The 18,670-nt window shown below is 43.0% G+C and overlaps 1 protein-coding gene across 1 annotated transcript in view; it reads left to right on the top strand.

Annotated features, from left to right (window-relative positions):
• The first annotated feature begins 982 nt into the window (after positions 1-982).
• LOC117449642 (IQ motif and SEC7 domain-containing protein 2-like) overlaps positions 983-18,670 on the top strand; it is a 178,433-nt gene continuing 160,745 nt past the window's right edge. The window contains exons 1-2 of the mRNA XM_071203666.1: positions 983-1,093; positions 14,492-16,529. Of these exons, the coding sequence (XP_071059767.1) occupies positions 15,781-16,529 (749 nt within the window). The 5' untranslated portion in view covers positions 983-1,093; positions 14,492-15,780. The remainder of the gene's footprint in view (positions 1,094-14,491; positions 16,530-18,670) is intronic.

Below are 18,670 nucleotides of genomic sequence, written 5' to 3'. Positions count from 1 at the left end.
AGTTGAATACAGTGGTGCAGTGATGACGTGTTTTTGTCGGCCAACCCGGAAGTTAGCAAGGAATCCCTCGACAAAAAGCTGACTTCATGTCCCCTGCGCTAAGCTAAAGGTGGCTAATATTTGGCGTGATGATGTTTAGTCGTCTCATTTAGACACTTGTTAGCGACAGCCTATTTTCAAGACAGGTAAAACCTTTAGACACTCGGGGGGTATTTACTGACGTATATTATTATAATAACTATATTATATTGCTATTGAACTACATCTCCCGTCTCGCACCACACACCAAGACGGCCGTCACGTTGGCACATTTCACTTCTTTCTTTCAGAATGAGGAGAAAAGTATTAAAATAGCTGAAAATCACTACAAGTCAGGGCACGTTGAGAGCTGTACACACACACATGGGGAGTTAGTCGGTTCCATAAGAGCCAGCATGCGGGACCGGGATTCTGGGATTTGTAGTCTTTCTAGTTGCGTATTTCACATAGTCTTATATTTCAACAGTTTTACGACAAACTGACTTTTTTGACATGGAAATTATTTTTTAAGATTGACAAACATCATATGTGTAATTCGTGACACAATTCAAACGGGATCGAAAGATAATCTTTTTCCGAAATAAGGTCCCATGGGTCGGAAGTAGATGGGCGGGACTTCGCCTCTCTATTGGCAATAATTTAAGATGTGTTAGTTCCAGGTTTAATATGTACAATACGTTAAGTTCATTCAGTTTTTCAATAAACATTGAACCAGTACCCTCGACTAGTACCGATTTTTTAAATGTGGCCCACTGTTTATTTGTGTTTGACACCCCTGGATTAAACCATCGGCTTCAAGACAGTGGGCCCTGAAGTGCTAAAATACTAACTCATTTCCAGGTTTAGGGTTCAGTCCTGGGGAAATAGATAATTGTTTTTAGTGGCAACAGAGTGATCGCTCTTTTCGGTGATAGAGGATCTTTGGCTCGTCTGCAGCCACAGCTCCCAGCAGCTCCTGATGACAGAGGCTAGTGTGTGTGCGAGTGTGTAAGTGTGTGTGATGGGGATTATTGTTATTCTGCAGCAGAGGACAGAGGACCGACTCACACTACAGGTGAATTTCTATCAAACAAAATCAATATCTGTCTTCGTCACGTCCAGCTTGGTGTTAAACGGCAGTGTGTGCGTGTGTGCGTGTGGACTGAGTGTGTATGTGGTCGTGCGTTTTCTGCTCTTGCTCAATGTCCGCAGACAGCAGAAAAGACTCAGTGCTGGTGATTTTTTTATTTGAATTACAAGGGCTTTATCAAAAATCCTTCATCACGTTTCCTCGGATCATTCACCATATGCGTCGATAATTAGGCTGACGGTTAGTTGGTTTTCCAACTACATAATGCCGGAATATACGAACAGGTAGACCAAAGATAAAAACCTAACACACTCTAATAATATTAATGTATAGACGTTTATGGAAAGCTTCATCAGCCCTGTTAGAAACCACGTTATATTCTTCTTCTATGGTATTGCTACAGCATGGTGTGATGTGTGGAGGCCTGCTGCTGCAGCCTCTTATTTCCACTATATGTTGTATTTGAATTATCGTGAGCTTCCAGTATCCCCTGGCGGTAGCTGTGTGTGTCATTTACTGGATGATGTGATTGAATTAGTGGGCCTGCATTCAGCCTGTTGAGTTGTGTGTGATTGTATACCTTTTCTTACCCTCACAATCATCATAATAGTGCCATGATTTAGGATGATAGGTTACAGTGATCGTGTTAAATCATCTTATGCATCTGCTGTTATATTCTTTATATAATGACAGTTTTATTTAATTTTGACTTTATATAAGCGTAATATTTCACTGCTTAGAGTATTACAATATAGTGTAACAGCTGAATCATAACATAACAACAACACAGCTAAACACTTCATCATACCTGTATAAGGCTAGTATCATATTACCTCTTGGACACACAATGAAGTTCCTCTGGCTTCTTAATAATATCCTAAATCAAATCTGTCGATGTGTTTTGAGGTATTTCTCATACATTATTTATTGTTACAGCCTCTATGGACATAATATAGTTGCTCCAATACTAGGCCTGATATTCTTTAGCTCATATGAGTAAAGTAACATTTCCACAGCAACACATGTGTTGTGATAGTATTAGTTAATTGTTTACATCTTCTCATTTGGAGCTGTTTTCTTTTTCATATTTTGTTCTTTTTTAAGATAATCTCTGACAATTGTATACAGAGAGTGACAGTCAACCTCTTATACTTGTATAGTATCTGTGTAGGTATGAAGATCTAATGCAATGTGAAACCCTCGGACGTGTAATAGCTTCAATAATATCCTGTATGGAAACATCACCATTGAGAAATGTTAATAGTGCTGCATGATTTGAACACAATTACTTACAGCAACTATTATGACTAATATTGCAATTGCGATATGATTCAAAATGTTGGAGGAATCGATCATTTTTTAAACTAAATTCTTATTGTCTCTGAAAAATATATTAAAATAATCGTGGAAGATTAGTTGCAAACAAGTCTGTAGAATATGTTTCAGAGTCTGGTATATCTTCGTTCCACAATAATTAAAGTAAAATGGTATTTGTTCACATATTTAGCCTTTAACAGATGTTGTGCTTCCTGTGACATGGATATTGCACTAGCCAATATAGTGATTTCGATATAATTTTGATCAACTGTGCAGCCTTAGTTGAGTCGTTATACATAGTGTGATTTCATGTCGAGCCACGTGTTGTTTTCTGCACTCAAGCAAAATAAGAATATGAGATTAATCTGTATACTGCCAGAAGCTAAGTACTTGGAGTATGAATTGTTGTTCTGGTTATTCAAATAGTGGCACAGTTATTATGGGGAACCAACTTTCTGTATTAGCCTATCATGTGCTGGGCCTTTTGCTCATCCTACAGTGTGTGTACAGTGTGGGAATCCACTTACCATAAATGCAGTTGTGTAGGCGGTAGGGCTGTACCCGAATATTCGACTATTCGAATATTCGTTCGTTGGCCAACTATTCGGGTTTCAATTTCATTATTCGGATATTCGTTTTTTTATTTAAAAAAAAAAAAAAAAAAAAAATTAAACTAATTTTTTTTCCATTTTTTTTAATATATTTTTCTAAATGTATGCTATTAATAAAGGCGAATTGCCATATTCTTATACTATATTTATACTTTTGAATTGCACTGTTAAAATGCGGAAATATGTACAATCATTCACTGTTCACAGTCACGAACGCAAACGGCACGCTTCACCTCTCTTCACCTCGTTTCACCCATAAAATGCCGAATACTTCAGCTGTGTGGGACCATTTTAAATTGGATGACGGTAAAAAGAAGGCAGTGTGCCAAATATGTGATAAGAAACTGGCCTACCACGGTGGCACAACAACTCTGAAAAGTCACCTGGATGCTGTAAGTAGTAGCCTAGCTTAGCTTAGCTGTTGTGAAGTTGCCATGATGAAGCTGCTTTATCCGCCGTTTAAACAGTAACGTTAAACATGATAAAAACGTGCACTTACTTTGCTTGGAAAATAGTTGCAAGCAAGCAACCGAATTGTTTTTTTTATATTAGTTTTTTAATTTTATCAGAATAGTGAAAATAATAGGAGTAATGTGGGAACATCTGGGGCTAAGGCAATTATTGGCATAAAGTTGAGTAGCTCAGCCTAATAATAAATTGTGTCCATAGGTGCATCCCCACGCATCCCAGCCATCAACATCCTCAAAAATACAGCAGACCCTACAGTTCCAAAAACCGATAACGGAGAAAAGAAAGATAGAGATAACAGATGCCATAGTAGATTTCATCGCTATGGATATGAGACCCATTTACATAGTCGAAGGCGAAGGCTTCAGAAAATTAATGAAGAAGATGGAGCCCGGCTACACTGTCCCCAAACGCTCCAGTATTTTAGATGCCATGTCTCTGAAGTACAGCGATCACCGAGACCAAATTGTAACTCAGATTGAAAACTCAACTGCCGTAAATTTTACAACGGACATTTGGACCTCGGTGCGTATGGAGGCGTATATGGCTGTCACCTGTCATTTCATAACTCGGGAGTGGAAACTCTGTAACTTTGTTTTGGAAACCAAAGTAATGGAAGTAAACCATACGGGAGTAAATATTGCAGAACAGCTTGGAGAAGTGGCGGACGCCTTTGCCATTCCGAATTATAAGCGAGTAGCCGTTGTCCACGACAATGCCAGCAACATGAAGCTGGCAGCTGAAATATGTGTTTTGTATCTTTGTTTGACTGTTCAGGTTGTAAAATGTTATAGACGGAATGTGGAACCAGATGTGGTCCCCGGGTGCTGCGCTGGGTTAAATGCAGAGGACACATTTAGTTTTAATGTTTGCGAGTACTGAGACAATAAATACATATAAATCGTAATAGTATGCTCTTTCTGCGCTTCTGCTTAACAGCGTGTTGTCAGGTGTCTCGGATTCGGAGCATGTTATGAAACCTTTTGGGGAAAAAAAAAAATGTGAAAAAAAAAAATGTGAAAAAAAAATGTATTAAAAAAAAAATACAAATCTCTCCGCACCGAATATTCGAATATTCGCTGCTGATTACTACCGAATATCCGGAGCCCGAAAAATGGTATTCGGGACAGCCCTAGGCGGTCAGTGCTGCTGGTAGTTGTGTAACATTGACAGTTAATGAAAGAAACGTAAGGATCTTCAACACTCACATTTGAAATGGTAATTGTAACAAGGATACACATTCTATGGTCATGAAATGTGAAATCAGAAAATTAGCTTTTCCATAATAACTTGTTGATCTGTTATAGTGTGCCCGGTCTCTGGCCAACCAAATGCAGTATCTTATTTAAATATGGAAAAGGTTACTCAGTCAAGCTGCAACGATTAGTTGACTTATCTATTAAAGAGTCCTCTCCTGCTGATATCAGTATGTAGTGTCTCTCCTTTAAAGAGTCCTCTCCTGCTGATGTTCAGGTGTATATCAGTCAGTATGTAGTGTCTCTACTTTAAAGAGTCCTCTCCTGCTGATGTTCAGGTGTATATCAGTCAGTATGTAGTGTCTCTACTTTAAAGAGTCCTCTCCTGCTGATGTTCAGGTGTATATCAGTATGTAGTGTCTCTCCTTTAAAGAGTCCTCTCCTGCTGATGTTCAGGTGTATATCAGTATGTAGTATCTCTACTTTAAAGAGTCCTCTCCTGCTGATATCAGTATGTAGTGTCTCTACTTTAAAGAGTCCTCTCCTGCTGATGTTCAGGTGTATATCAGTGTGTAGTGTCTCTACTTTAAAGAGTCCTCTCCTGCTGATGTTCAGGTGTATATCAGTATGTAGTGTCTCTACTTTAAAGAGTCCTCTCCTGCTGATGTGCAGGTGTATATCAGTATGTAGTGTCTCTACTTTAAAGAGTCCTCTCCTGCTGATGTTCAGGTGTATATCAGTATGTAGTGTCTCTCCTTTAAAGAGTCCTCTCCTGCTGATGTTCAGGTGTATATCAGTATGTAGTGTCTCTACTTTAAAGAGTCCTCTCCTGCTGATGTTCAGGTGTATATCAGTATGTAGTGTCTCTACTTTAAAGAGTCCTCTCCTGCTGATATCAGTATGTAGTGTCTCTACTTTAAAGAGTCCTCTCCTGCTGATGTTCAGGTGTATATCAGTGTGTAGTGTCTCTACTTTAAAGAGTCCTCTCCTGCTGATGTTCAGGTGTATATCAGTATGTAGTGTTTCTACTTTAAAGAGTCCTCTCCTGCTGATGTTCAGGTGTATATCAGTATGTAGTGTCTCTACTTTAAAGAGTCCTCTCCTGCTGATGTTCAGGTGTATATCAGTATGTAGTGTCTCTACTTTAAAGAGTTCTCTCCTGCTGATGTTCAGGTGTATATCAGTATGTAGTGTCTCTACTTTAAAGAGTCCTCTCCTGCTGATGTTCAGGTGTATATCAGTATGTGCCTCTACTTTAAAGAGTCCTCTCCTGCTGATGTTCAGGTGTATATCAGTATGTGCCTCTACTTTAAAGAGTCCTCTCCTGCTGATGTTCAGGTGTATATCAGTATGTAGTGTCTCTACATGTCTCCATGCTTTAATGTTCAAAAAGCTCTTTATTTTTCTCATACTGCCTGTGCTGCAGCACCTTTTTTCACCCTCTGTCTGAAACCAGAGCCCAGTCTGCTCTGATTGGTTAGCTGGCCGGCTCTGTTGTGATTGGTCAACCGCTTAGAGATGTCCCGCCCCTTAGCCTCGTACAATGTGTTGGAGTGCTAGCTAATAGAAGTGCAACTGTTACATTGTGATGTCACCATGATCTGGAAGTAAACAAAGGAGTCCGATGGAGGGGTTTCAGGCAGGGGGGGAGTTGTAGAGAAACTCCCTCTGGGACACTTTGAGATTGTAGCCTTTGCAGACCATTTACATGCCCACAAAACACACTACAGGAAAGGGAAACCCCAGAAAAAGCTACAAAGGGCCTCTTTAATGAGGGCAGGTTACTCAGTCAGGGGTAACTGCAACGATTTAGTTAACATATCTATTTAACTGAGTTACTTTTCCTTTTAGAAGTTATTTTCGATATGACTGTCTGGAGTTTGTGTGTGCGGTTCAATGTGATTGTGCACAAGTCAAGTTGGAATTCGGAGCGTTATCGAGCGTCCCTGTAATACCTCTTTTAATGCTTTGTATGTATTGACTTAGTTTGTCCCTGTGTACTCTGTTCAATATACTTCCTAATTTTTTAACATACAGTAAATAAATAACAAATTATAGTAACATGCCTCATTGGATGCCTTACTTTTGAATGAAGAGTGAATTTAAATTCTTCATTAATAATTTTAATACCACATTATATGACTACACTATTTTGCCTGCAGCCTGCGGTCACGGGCCGATGATCTGTTCGTCTTTCTGTAGCTTTTGTGTCTCTGATTCTTGCATAACATTTCTGGATTGAGTGTGTGTGTCCCCCAGCCTCTGTAATGTGTGTGTGAAGTCCTCTCTGTCGGTGACACTGTCCCCCAGCCTCTGTAATGTGTGTGTGAAGTCCTCTCTGTCGGTGACACTGTCCCCCAGCCTCTGTAATGTGTGTGTGAAGTCCTCTCTGTCGGTAACACTGTCCCCCAGCCTCTGTAATGTGTGTGTGAAGTCCTCTCTGTCGGTGACACTGTCCCCCAGCCTCTGTAATGTGTGTGTGAAGTCCTCTCTGTCGGTAACACTGTCCCCCAGCCTCTGTAATGTGTGTGTGAAGTCCTCTCTGTCGGTAACACTGTCCCCCAGCCTCTGTAATGTGTGTGTGAAGTCCTCTCTGTCGGTAACACTGTCCCCCAGCCTCTGTAATGTGTGTGTGAAGTCCTCTCTGTCGGTAACACTGTCCCCCAGCCTCTGTAATGTGTGTGTGAAGTCCTCTCTGTCGGTAACACTGTCCCCCAGCCTCTGTAATGTGTGTGTGAAGTCCTCTCTGTCAGTAACACTGTCCCCCAGCCTCTGTAATGTGTGTGTGAGGCTCCTGGTTGTGCGGTAAACCAGCGGTGATGTGATTTCTGCGTGTGTCGCCGCGTGACGGTGTGCGTTCTTTTTCCTCTCTGCTACCAGCACACACACGCAAACACACTTTTCCTCCCTCCTTTCTCCTTCTTCCTTCTTCTGTGTCCCCCACCTCCATCCATCTATCCAGGCTGCTGTCTGGACTCGACACCTCCTCCCTCCTCTCTCCCTCCTTCCTCCTCCTCTTTCTACGGCAGCATAGCGGAGGAGAAAAATACTAATATATTACCACCAGTGATAAAAACCAAAGCAGCGTCCGTTCACAGCGAGAGGGGGGATCATCAGCGCTGCAGCAGCGGATCGCTCGGCTGTCAGACGCAGAGGAATGATAATTAGAAAGAGATTGACTCGGCAACAAGAAGAAAAGGAGGAAGGAGGCCTGCAGCAGAAGGATACATGCAGGAGGAGAGAAGGAGGCGAGGAATTGATCATAATCTGATCAACAAGAATCAGAAATAGAGAGAAACGTCAGCGGTTGTGTTTTTTTTTTTTACTCGGAGGGAGATGATGGTGACAGCAGCAGCGGAGGAGGAGATAGAGGGATGAGCAGGGATCAATAATCCTCCCTCCTCCTCCTCTTCCTCCTCCCCCACCTTCATCCCTCCATCACCTCTGCAGGAGCAGCTGAAACCTGTGAGACTCCGCTTCCTGCTTTTCATTCCTCTCTGCTTTTTTCTCTAGATGCTGCATCGTGTGTGTGTGTGTGTGTGTGTGTGTGTGTGTGTGTGTGTGTGTGTGTGTGTGTGTGTGTGTGTGTGTGTGTGTGTGTGTGTGTGTGTGTGTGTGTGCGCGTGCGTGCACACGTATGTATGTCATGTATGTGTAACTGTTGGCTATATAGGCCATGAGGTCTTTTATGTGTGTGTGTGTGTGTGTGTGTGTGTGTGTGTGTGTGTGTGTGTGTGTGTGTGCAGTTAGCTTTTGTGTCTGTTTGCATGTGATGTGTGTGTGTGTGTGTGTGTGTGTGTGTGTGTGTGTGTGTGTGTGTGTGTGTGTGTGTGTGTGTGTGTGTGTGTGTGTGTGTGTGTGTGTGTGTGTGTGTGTGTGTGTGTGTGTGTGTGTGTGTGTGTGTGTGTGTGTGTGTGTGTGCGTGTACGTGCTGTGGAAGTACGCTGTGTGAGCTGCTGTGTGTGTGAAACGTGTGGGTTGTATGAGCTACTCGGTGTGTGTGTGTGTGTGTGTGTGTGTGTGTGTGTGTGTGTGTGTGTGTGTGTGTGTGTGTGTGTGTGTGTGTGTGTGTGTGTGTGTGTGTGTGTGTGTGTGTGTGTGTGTGTGTGTGTGTGTGTGTGTGTGTGTGTGTGTGTGTGTGTGTGTGTGTGTGTGTGTGTGTCGATGACAGATAACGTGACTGTAAAATTGGGCAATTAAAATAGTCCTGCTGCTACTGTCAAATTCAACTGGAATATTATAAATCCGAATAGGGAAAGAATTGGGTTTTCAAACCGCCTACAGTTTGATAAGACATTGGGTGCATATAAAATGCGTACTGAAACAAGAGTGAAGATTTATTTCAGGGCTTGTTTCAAATTTAAAACCCCAGAAAATGTAATTATGTCGTGAAGTCAATGGCTCATCTACAACGAGCACATTTTAAAGGGACTTGTCACGAATATGTCTAGAGTTTGAGCGAGAAAGTTCATTCATGACTTTGGAAAAAGCTAAACTAAAACGTGCATCAAGTGATTTAGTTTAGACACGTTTGGTCAGTGAAGACAGATCAACGCTTCATGTATATCCTCACCTGGTATGAAAACAGGTGCTCATTTCACCGCAGTCACAAAGCAGCATGGTGATTCATTAGGAGTCTTTGTGTTTGTGTCCACCTCATGATTGTAAAACCAATATTTACTCGTTTTAGCTTGTTGGTCTCTACGTGCTCCCGAGGGAAATATCTGTCTCGTTAGCTGCTAAATGCTACACTATGCCCCCCTTAGCTCTACTTTAAAGAGTCCTCTCCTGCTGATGTTCAGGTGTATATCAGTATGTAGTGTATCTACTTTAAAGAGTCCTCTCCTGCTGATGTTCAGGTGTATATCAGTATGTAGTGTCTCTACTTTAAAGAGTCCTCTCCTGCTGATGTTCAGGTGTATATCAGTATGTAGTGTCTCTACTTTAAAGAGTCCTCTCCTGCTGATGTTCAGGTGTATATCAGTATGTAGTGTCTCTACTTTAAAGAGTCCTCTCCTGCTGATGTTCAGGTGTATATCAGTATGTAGTGTCTCTTTAAAGAGTCCTCTCCTGCTGATGTTCAGGTGTATATCAGTATGTAGTGTCTCTACTTTAAAGAGTCCTCTCCTGCTGATGTTCAGGTGTATATCAGTATGTAGTGTCTCTACTTTAAAGAGTCCTCTCCTGCTGATGTGCAGGTGTATATCAGTATGTAGTGTCTCTACTTTAAAGAGTCCTCTCCTGCTGATGTTCAGGTGTATATCAGTATGTAGTGTCTCTACTTTAAAGAGTCCTCTCCTGCTGATGTTCAGGTGTATATCAGTATGTAGTGTCTCTACTTTAAAGAGTCCTCTCCTGCTGATGTTCAGGTGTATATCAGTATGTAGTGTCTCTACTTTAAAGAGTCCTCTCCTGCTGATGTGCAGGTGTATATCAGTATGTAGTGTCTCTACTTTAAAGAGTCCTCTCCTGCTGATGTTCAGGTGTATATCAGTATGTAGTGTCTCTTTAAAGAGTCCTCTCCTGATGATGTTCAGGTGTATATCAGTATGTAGTGTCTCTACTTTAAAGAGTCCTCTCCTGCTGATGTTCAGGTGTATATCAGTATGTAGTGTCTCTACTTTAAAGAGTACTCTCCTGCTGATGTTCAGGTGTATATCAGTATGTACTGTCTCTACTTTAAAGAGTCATCTCCTGCTGATGTTCAGGTTCATATCAGTATGTAGTGTCTCTACTTTAAAGAGTCCTCTCCTGCTGATGTTCAGGTGTATATCAGTATGTAGTGTCTCTACTTTAAAGAGTCCTCTCCTGCTGATGTTCAGGTGTATATCAGTATGTAGTCTCTCTACTTTAAAGAGTCCTCTCCTGCTGATGTTCAGGTGTATATCAGTATGTAGTGTCTCTACTTTAAAGAGTCCTCTCCTGCTGATGTTCAGGTGTATATCAGTATGTAGTGTCTCTACTTTAAAGAGTCCTCTCCTGCTGATGTGCAGGTGTATATCAGTATGTAGTGTCTCTACTTTAAATAGTCCTCTCCTGCTGATGTTCAGGTGTATATCAGTATGTAGTGTCTCTACTTTAAAGAGTCCTCTCCTGCTGATGTTCAGGTGTATATCAGTATGTAGTGTCTCTACTTTAAAGAGTCCTCTCCTGCTGATGTGCAGGTGTATATCAGTATGTAGTGTCTCTACTTTAAAGAGTCCTCTCCTGCTGATGTTCAGGTGTATATCAGTATGTAGTGTCTCTACTTTAAAGAGTCCTCTCCTGCTGATGTTCAGGTGTATATCAGTATGTAGTGTCTCTACTTTAAAGAGTCCTCTCCTGCTGATGTTCAGGTGTATATCAGTATGTAGTGTCTCTACTTTAAAGAGTCCTCTCCTGCTGATGTTCAGGTGTATATCAGTATGTAGTGTCTCTACTTTAAAGAGTCCTCTCCTGCTGATGTTCAGGTGTATATCAGTATGTAGTGTCTCTACATGTCTCCATGCTTTAATGTTCAAAAAGCTCTTTATTTTTCTCAGACTGCCTGTGCTGCAGCACCTCTTTTCACCCTCTGTCTGAAACCAGAGCCCAGTCTGCTCTGATTGGTTAGCTGGCCGGCTCTGTTGTGATTGTTCAACCGCTTAGAGAAGTCCTGCCCCTTAGCCTATCACGAACAATGTGTTGGAGCGCTATCCAATAGAAGCGCGAGTGTGATGCCACTTTTTTCCAGAAGTAAACTAAGGAGTCCAATGGAGGCGTTTCAGGCGGGGGAGTGTGTGGGAGAGAAACTCCCTCTGGAGGGAACTTTGGGATTTTAGCCTTTGCAGACCATGTACATGCACACACACCTTTATACCACAGTAGAGGGAAGGGAAAACCCAAAAAGCATGACCTCTTTAAAGCATTTCTGTCACATGTTATATCGGAATTATAATTACAAACACAAATGCCATTTAGTGTTATAAAGTGAGAGCTTGCTTACTGCCTGATGTACGGTGTGTATGAAGCAAACAGTCTGCACATCCAGAGAGAGAGAGAGAGAGACACTGACGGAGACAGAGAGAGAGAGGGAGAGAGAGAGAGAGAGAGAGAGAGAGAGAGAGAGAGAGAGAGAGAGAGAGAGGGATTGTGGTCAGTTAGTGAGTCATGAATAATTGAATGTGCTTAATGGAAAGAGATATAAAAACTGAAACTGTTTGACCGCTTTGAAATAGACACCAGAGAGCCATTTCATTGGTGTGTGTGTGTGTGTGTGTGTGTGTGTGTGTGTGTGTGTGTGTGTGTGTGTGTGTGTGTGTGTGTGTGTGTGTGTGTGTGTGTGTGTGTGTGTGTGTGTGTGTGTGTGTGTGTGTGTGGTGTGTGTGTGTGTGTGTGTGTGTGTGTGTGTGTGTGTGTGTGTGTGTGTGTGTGTGTGTGTGTGTGTGTGTGTGTGTGAGATAGCAAGGTATACAACTGGCAAACAATTTGCACATTAAAGACGTGGCCATTGGTTTTAGAGATATATTGCTAGACAGGGTAAGAAACTTCATTACCCATAATTCCTGTGACTAATTCAATACATTTCTTATTCTCCTATTTTATTCAATATCAAAGTGAGTACATTTTTGATGAAGCTATCACTGTTTATTAACTGGTTTTCTGATATATTTATTTCGGACCCACAATAACTTCCACGGTTTCCACTGCTAACGTATTTACTTTTGCACGAACTACACGGCAGACTGGAGTCTTTATTGTAACTAACGCCTGTTGGCAAGTGAGATAGTTTTGCAGTTTTTCAATCTGATAAATAATGTAGTAACAGATCACATCTCTTACCCAAATTCAGTATTTGTGTTGCTGTGGTCCACTCTTAGAGAAAAACACCACTGGTTGTTTTTGCCAATTCACACATTTTTGGACAAAACTATCACTTCCAAAAAACGAAATCAATATTTATGTTTCTTGATTTTTGCATCACTTACTTTGCTTCTGTTATTCACCAACTCAAAAACCTGATTCAGATTCTGACTCCGAGAATTGTGATGTTTATATCAACTCTAAAACTCTAAGTCTAAAAATGCATTGGTAGTAACTTCCCATCAGTGGCACACTATTCTGGCAGACTATTACTTAATAATAATAATAATAATAATAATACATTTAATTTGTAGGCGCCTTTCATGACACCCAAGGACACCGTACAATTTGTAAAAAAAAGAAAGAAAACGCTAATAGGCAACAAAACATGATTTATGACGTGTAATCAATCAGATGGGCGGTGGGTAGCACATCGAGGTTGACTGCAGACAGAGAGACAAAGATGGCTCCATAATAATAATACTTATATTTATTATTGCGCCACATAAGATATAAGAGCCCAAAATGTGGTATTATCGTCAAAATGCTGAATATCAAAGCCAATAATCAGTCAACTCTAAATGCCTTGTAACTGTTGCTAAGCTGTGACTGAACAGAGACATATGGTTGATTTAATAAATGTATAAACATCCTATCGTAGCCCTGACGACGCTTACCTTGGGATTTCATACAGGACGTTTTTACGATGCAGCCCTCCTTGTGTTTAATGCTGTGTGACATTAGCTGCAGGAACGGCTAGCTGCAGCCAGCATGTGGCTACCAAGAGTCTTAAATGTTATTTAATTTGAGATATTACATTGATATAGTGCAACACACACAACAGGACAGGATTGAATTGGAAGAGAACTAAGACTGGGTGTGAAAATGCATAGAGAGAGCGTGAGACCAGAGGAGGTGGACTGAGACAGAGGGGGGATAGTGATAGAGTGTAGGAGGAGAGGCTTATGGGGTGTGATGATTGTTCTCGTCTCTGATGGTTTAGACGGAGCATGTCATGGGTATTTATGGGCTGAGAGACCTCACACTCCTAGCAACCATGGAGAAGGAGAGAACATGTACGAAAGGGATGGAGATGAAACGGCCCGTCCACACAACGGCGTGCGTTGAAAGCTTCACCATTCACTTTGAATGGGGTGACGTCACTTTTCGCCAAACTGCATAGATAGATAGATATATTCAACGTATTGTCATTACGTAGTACAGGTACCATGTAACGACACGGTTTCTCTGCCTTTGACCCATCCTAGTGTTTGGAGCAGTGGGCTGCCATTATGTACGGCGCCCAGGGAGCAGTGTAGGGAACGGTGCATTGCTCAGGGACACCTCAGTAGCACTTGGTCTTTCCGGGACTTGAACTGGTGACCTTCCAGTTGCCAAGCCAAGTCCCTATGGACTTCGCCACCACCGCGAAGTGAAGCTTTGCTGGCGGGGCTCGCTGCAAAAGTTGAGCAATGTTCAACTTTTGAAGCCTCGGCAGAAGCGCCAGCCAATCGAATCATATGCCAGTACAAGCTCGAGTCTAGCCAATCAAACCGCTGCTTGTGTGTCAGGGGCGGGAGATTCATGTGATTGGTTGTTGGTCGAGTTTCAGACACGCCCGCCGGCAAGCGTCAACGCACGCCGCTGTGAGGACGGGCCGTAACAGCTATATTAAAGGGGAACAGCGTATGGAAGGAGAGCAAAAGAGAGATCAGGAAGAGAGGAGAAAAAAGGAAAAGCCAAATAAACTGACACATTTATGTTGAAAGCAAAAGTCAGGGACGTAAATGGACTAAAATAAAGAGGGCAAAGTCTAAATGATGAATGGAGGAAAATAAAGGTGTTTTTTCAAGGAACATTGTGAAAGTTGATATTTCCCGTTGACTCTGCCTCTCCTGTTGTACAACCTACTACCTTCTCATCTTCTCTTTCTTTGGTTCTTTTTCATGTGACGGACGGATGACACACAGAAGGATCTGGACATGCCATCCAGCGGGACGATGAATCCCAGATGTCTCACTGTATCCAGGAACAAGACAAACATCTGACATGACATTTCACCTTCTCGCATCGCTTCCTCCGACATCGCGACTGCAGGACGACAGGCTAAGTCCTGCGGGTGAGCCCTTGGACTCTTCCACGTTTCTCAGAAGATGATCTTCGACGGACGTTACATTTTCATTTTTTGGAGCTTTGGGTTGTGTTGATTTCTCGAAGTCTGGTTCCAAAGTGTTTTGTTGAACTGAATTCTTTGAAGTCTCTTTTCCTGCTCAGAAAACTCTTTGATTTGGAGAATTCACACGAGGTTTCTGACACCAGGATTCTATTATGAGGTACTACGTGGAAGCCGGTGGTTAGGCAGCATTTTGGAAGTGTTTGCACGCACCTCCAGACTGCATTCCTGCTGCAGAACTTGTTGGATGCAGAACATATCCCTCTAGCCCTCTTGCAGGACAATCTTCCTTCTCTCAGCAATGCTAATGTGCAATATCTTTGACACGGAGGGACACATCACGTCTCTGTTATCTGTGATCTCCACGCCTGCTTCTTGGAAACCATTGCTCTGATCTTCTGCATGGAGTGCAAAGAGTGGATACAACTGACTCACTGACAAACAAAAAGACAGTTTTCTTGGGAGGGGGGGAAAGAAGACAATCTTTTTCTCTAACTTCGTTCTCTTTTTATCCGTCATGGATCTGAACCCGGACAAAAACACCTGACTGAACCAGGGGATGGTCGAAGACTCGATAAACCTCTTTGATTGGATCCAGCGAGAACGAGGTCCATCTTGATCGTCAGATCAGAACTCAAAGAAGTAAACTCCTCTCCCCCCCACTTACCTCTGGTGGGGGGGAGGGTGAAATATACTTTAGTTTTTAGGGTGTAGGGCTTAGGGCCATAGCGTTTAGTTTTGTAGTTATTTAGACATTAGGTTGTAGACTAGACATTAGAGTACGGAGCTCTGATCTAGTAGTTATTTGGTTCTCTTGTGTTGAGGCTTATTCAGTTCTGCTGGTTTTAGCCTTTAGCTTGCTAGCTTATTTACCTGAACAAGCCCTTGTGGTATAACACACGTTAGCATTTGGCTCTGACCTAGCTGTAGATTACAGAAGATTAGCATTTAGTGTACAACCTGGATCTAACCAACTGTAACAGCAAAAAGCATTTAGGTTCTTTAGTTTAGAAATTAGCATTAGAAAACCTTGGTCATAAACATTTAGACCATTAGCCTGTGTGCTAACTCTCAGACCAGCTAGTTATGGATGCTAATCACGGCCCAGGCCAGGGCAGCCCGGAGAGCCCTAACCGGGCGGTGGAGTACCTTCTTGAACTCAACAACATCATCGAGAGCCAGCAGAAGCTTCTGGAAACTCAGAGGCGCCGGATCGAGGAGCTGGAAGTCCAGCTGGACCGGCTCAGCCAGGAGAACAAAGACCTGCGTTTGGAGCGGCAGCCCGTCGTTCCTCCTCCACCCGCTCCTCCTCCTGAGCCTCCACTCCCTCCTCCCCCTCCACCGCCTCCACCGACCACATCCACTTCCATGTCTGCCAAGAATCACCAACAGCACCACCACCACCACCACAACAGCCAATACCAAGCTCCTCCTCCTCCGCAGCCCCCCTCCTCCATCCCCCTGCACCAGAACCACCACCACCACCAGTACCATCACAACCACCACCACTCCTCCGCCCACCACTCTTACAACAGCTCCAACAGCATCCCTACGACGGCGATCCCGGTTCCCGCTCCGTCTTCAGCCCCGACCTCCATCTCGATCCCTACGCAAATCCCGACTCCGATATCCCCCCCGGCTCCGGCTCCTCCTCCTCCGCCTCCGATGCCGTCTCGGGACCAGCCGCGGGCCCACAGCCGGCTGACCCGCCTGCCCTCCACCAGCACCGGCACCAACACCAACTTTGTGGAGAAAGAGAGGGAGAGGATTGAGCGCATGCATAAAACCAACGCCTCCAACAACCACCACGCCCACACCCTCCACCACCAGAAATCGTAAGTTAGATTTTAAAGTATTCTTGCTACAACCAAAGTCAAAGATAACGCGAGAGGAAGGCAAACCTGAACTCATGAGTGGATTGGAATAAACCAAGTCTACTTTATTTATTGTATAAATAATGCTGGAAACTAGAAAGCACCATTTTGAGTTTTATTTCAGAACATCCAGGAAAACTGAGAATTTGTCTTCTTTGGAGGACGATTACATAGGATGCCATATTGAATACTACTCATTACATGGAGGAGTTGTATATCCATTCTATTTCACAGAATCAAATTGTCATTTCTAATGGAAAACGTATTCCTCTAAACTTGGCATCCAGTTAATCAACCCACTCTCTGTTTTGCCGAAACTCGTGTAAATCTTTGACTTTGGTCTCGACTAACTTTAAAGCTTTTCTTACGCAGGTTTTGTTCAAGCCAAGCAAGGTTTGCCCACATGGTAAATATGACCTGGAAACATCTGCTTGCTGGCAACACTGTAAGCAAAAGAAAACTGTATTGCTGAAAGTGATCTATTGTAAAGCTTGTTGGACTCACCTAATAGGAGAGGTGACTTGTTGGAGGGTTTTCCTTCTCGGATTCAGACGGGGCAGCCTTTGTGCTTTCTGTCTGTAATGAGACAATGTGATTGGTGGGTGTACAAGGTTGATACGTATTCATCCTTCTATCAGCTAATATGGCTACAAAGCAAACGGTTGTAACGGGAATGTTCATGTTGCAGGAGAGCATGAGACTCCGGAGACAGACGAACACCACAGCTTCTCCAACACTGATATTTGGCGGACTGAGCTGCGTTATGTAATATATATTTCTGCTAAGCAAAGGGATTGGTTGTCCTTGCCGAGACCATAAAGAAAACACACTGTGCTTTATGTTTAAGAGAAGTTGTCGGCTGTACTGATCACCATAGTAACACCAGGTAGCTCCGTAGCTTTTAGATTTCTGCTCTTATTTAGTTGAACTCAAAACATATTTCTGTCAAATCTCGAATTGGGGTTTGTTGCCTGGTAACACTATCTTAGGAGCATCCTATCAGGAAGTGTTGACATCCTGCAGGCAACAGGATGCAGTGCTGCAGTCGTCCCATGCCCGTACGAGGCAGTTTGTCTTCGGTAACGTTGTCCGTGGGAAACGCCGGTCATGGCAATTGCCGTTGCTATGCAACTGTGGAAAACCTGTTTGAAGGACGGCACTTTTCGCTTACAGTTTAAATGGTTTCAACCTCGCTCGGTGCGCTCGCTGAGCTCGCACTGCTGTCGGGAACATAGAGCATGGTTCCCCTCTCCACTGAACGCAGAGAGGGAAAGAATAGAGGCTTCAGGGAGAGACCTGCAGAACTGAAGGCTGAGGAAACGCAGCGATGACTCATGGAGACGGATTTAATACTACTATTGCTTTGTCTCATAAGCCCTCATACCAACAGGCGAAAAGTGAAGTAGATCGTGCACAGAGGTACGGTGTGACTCAGACTCTCAAACCTCGGTTCATCTTGAGAAAAAAAACCTTCCAATCCCTGAGTCATGGGGTGTTCAGGTGCAGCGGCAATCGTGGGAAAAAGCTGACCTCAAGCTTGCCAATGATGTAACAGGCAGAGAACAATGATGCAGTCTGACAGCAGCGAAGATAAGGCTGATTCTTTATGAAATCACCGTGCAATCGGCTGCCTGCCTCCTCCAGTGACTGAGTGTGATCCAATAAATCCCACACTGCACTGGGGCAGGCTAGCACAGAGGCATGACAGCATGTTGCAGAGCGCTGCCTGCCCTGGTTTCTGAGTGATTTCGTATTGGGCATGATGCAGCAAAATGCAAAACACCCTCACACTGATTTATTTTGCAGCACCTCAGGCTGAAGCAGGGAAAACAAGACGCTCACACACACGCAATGAAGCAGTTAATATTGTAGGACATTATCAAACATTACATTTAAAGTGTTATGAAATATGTTGAATAATAGTTTTGTATAGATTTGGATTTATTGTAGGCATATTCTAATTCACATACAGTTCCTATTATGCTACAAAGGCTTAGCAGAGTCAAACACTAGCATGTGCAAACATTATACTTTAAGATCGAGTTTTGCATTTTAAAGGTCCCCCACGACAAATGTCCAGGTTTGCAGCCTCTTGGTTGATT

This window comes from Pseudochaenichthys georgianus, chromosome 7, assembly GCF_902827115.2.
Source record: "Pseudochaenichthys georgianus chromosome 7, fPseGeo1.2, whole genome shotgun sequence".
In the NCBI taxonomy this organism is placed as follows: Eukaryota; Metazoa; Chordata; class Actinopteri; order Perciformes; family Channichthyidae; genus Pseudochaenichthys; species Pseudochaenichthys georgianus.
This window is presented reverse-complemented; position numbering and strand designations above follow the sequence as displayed.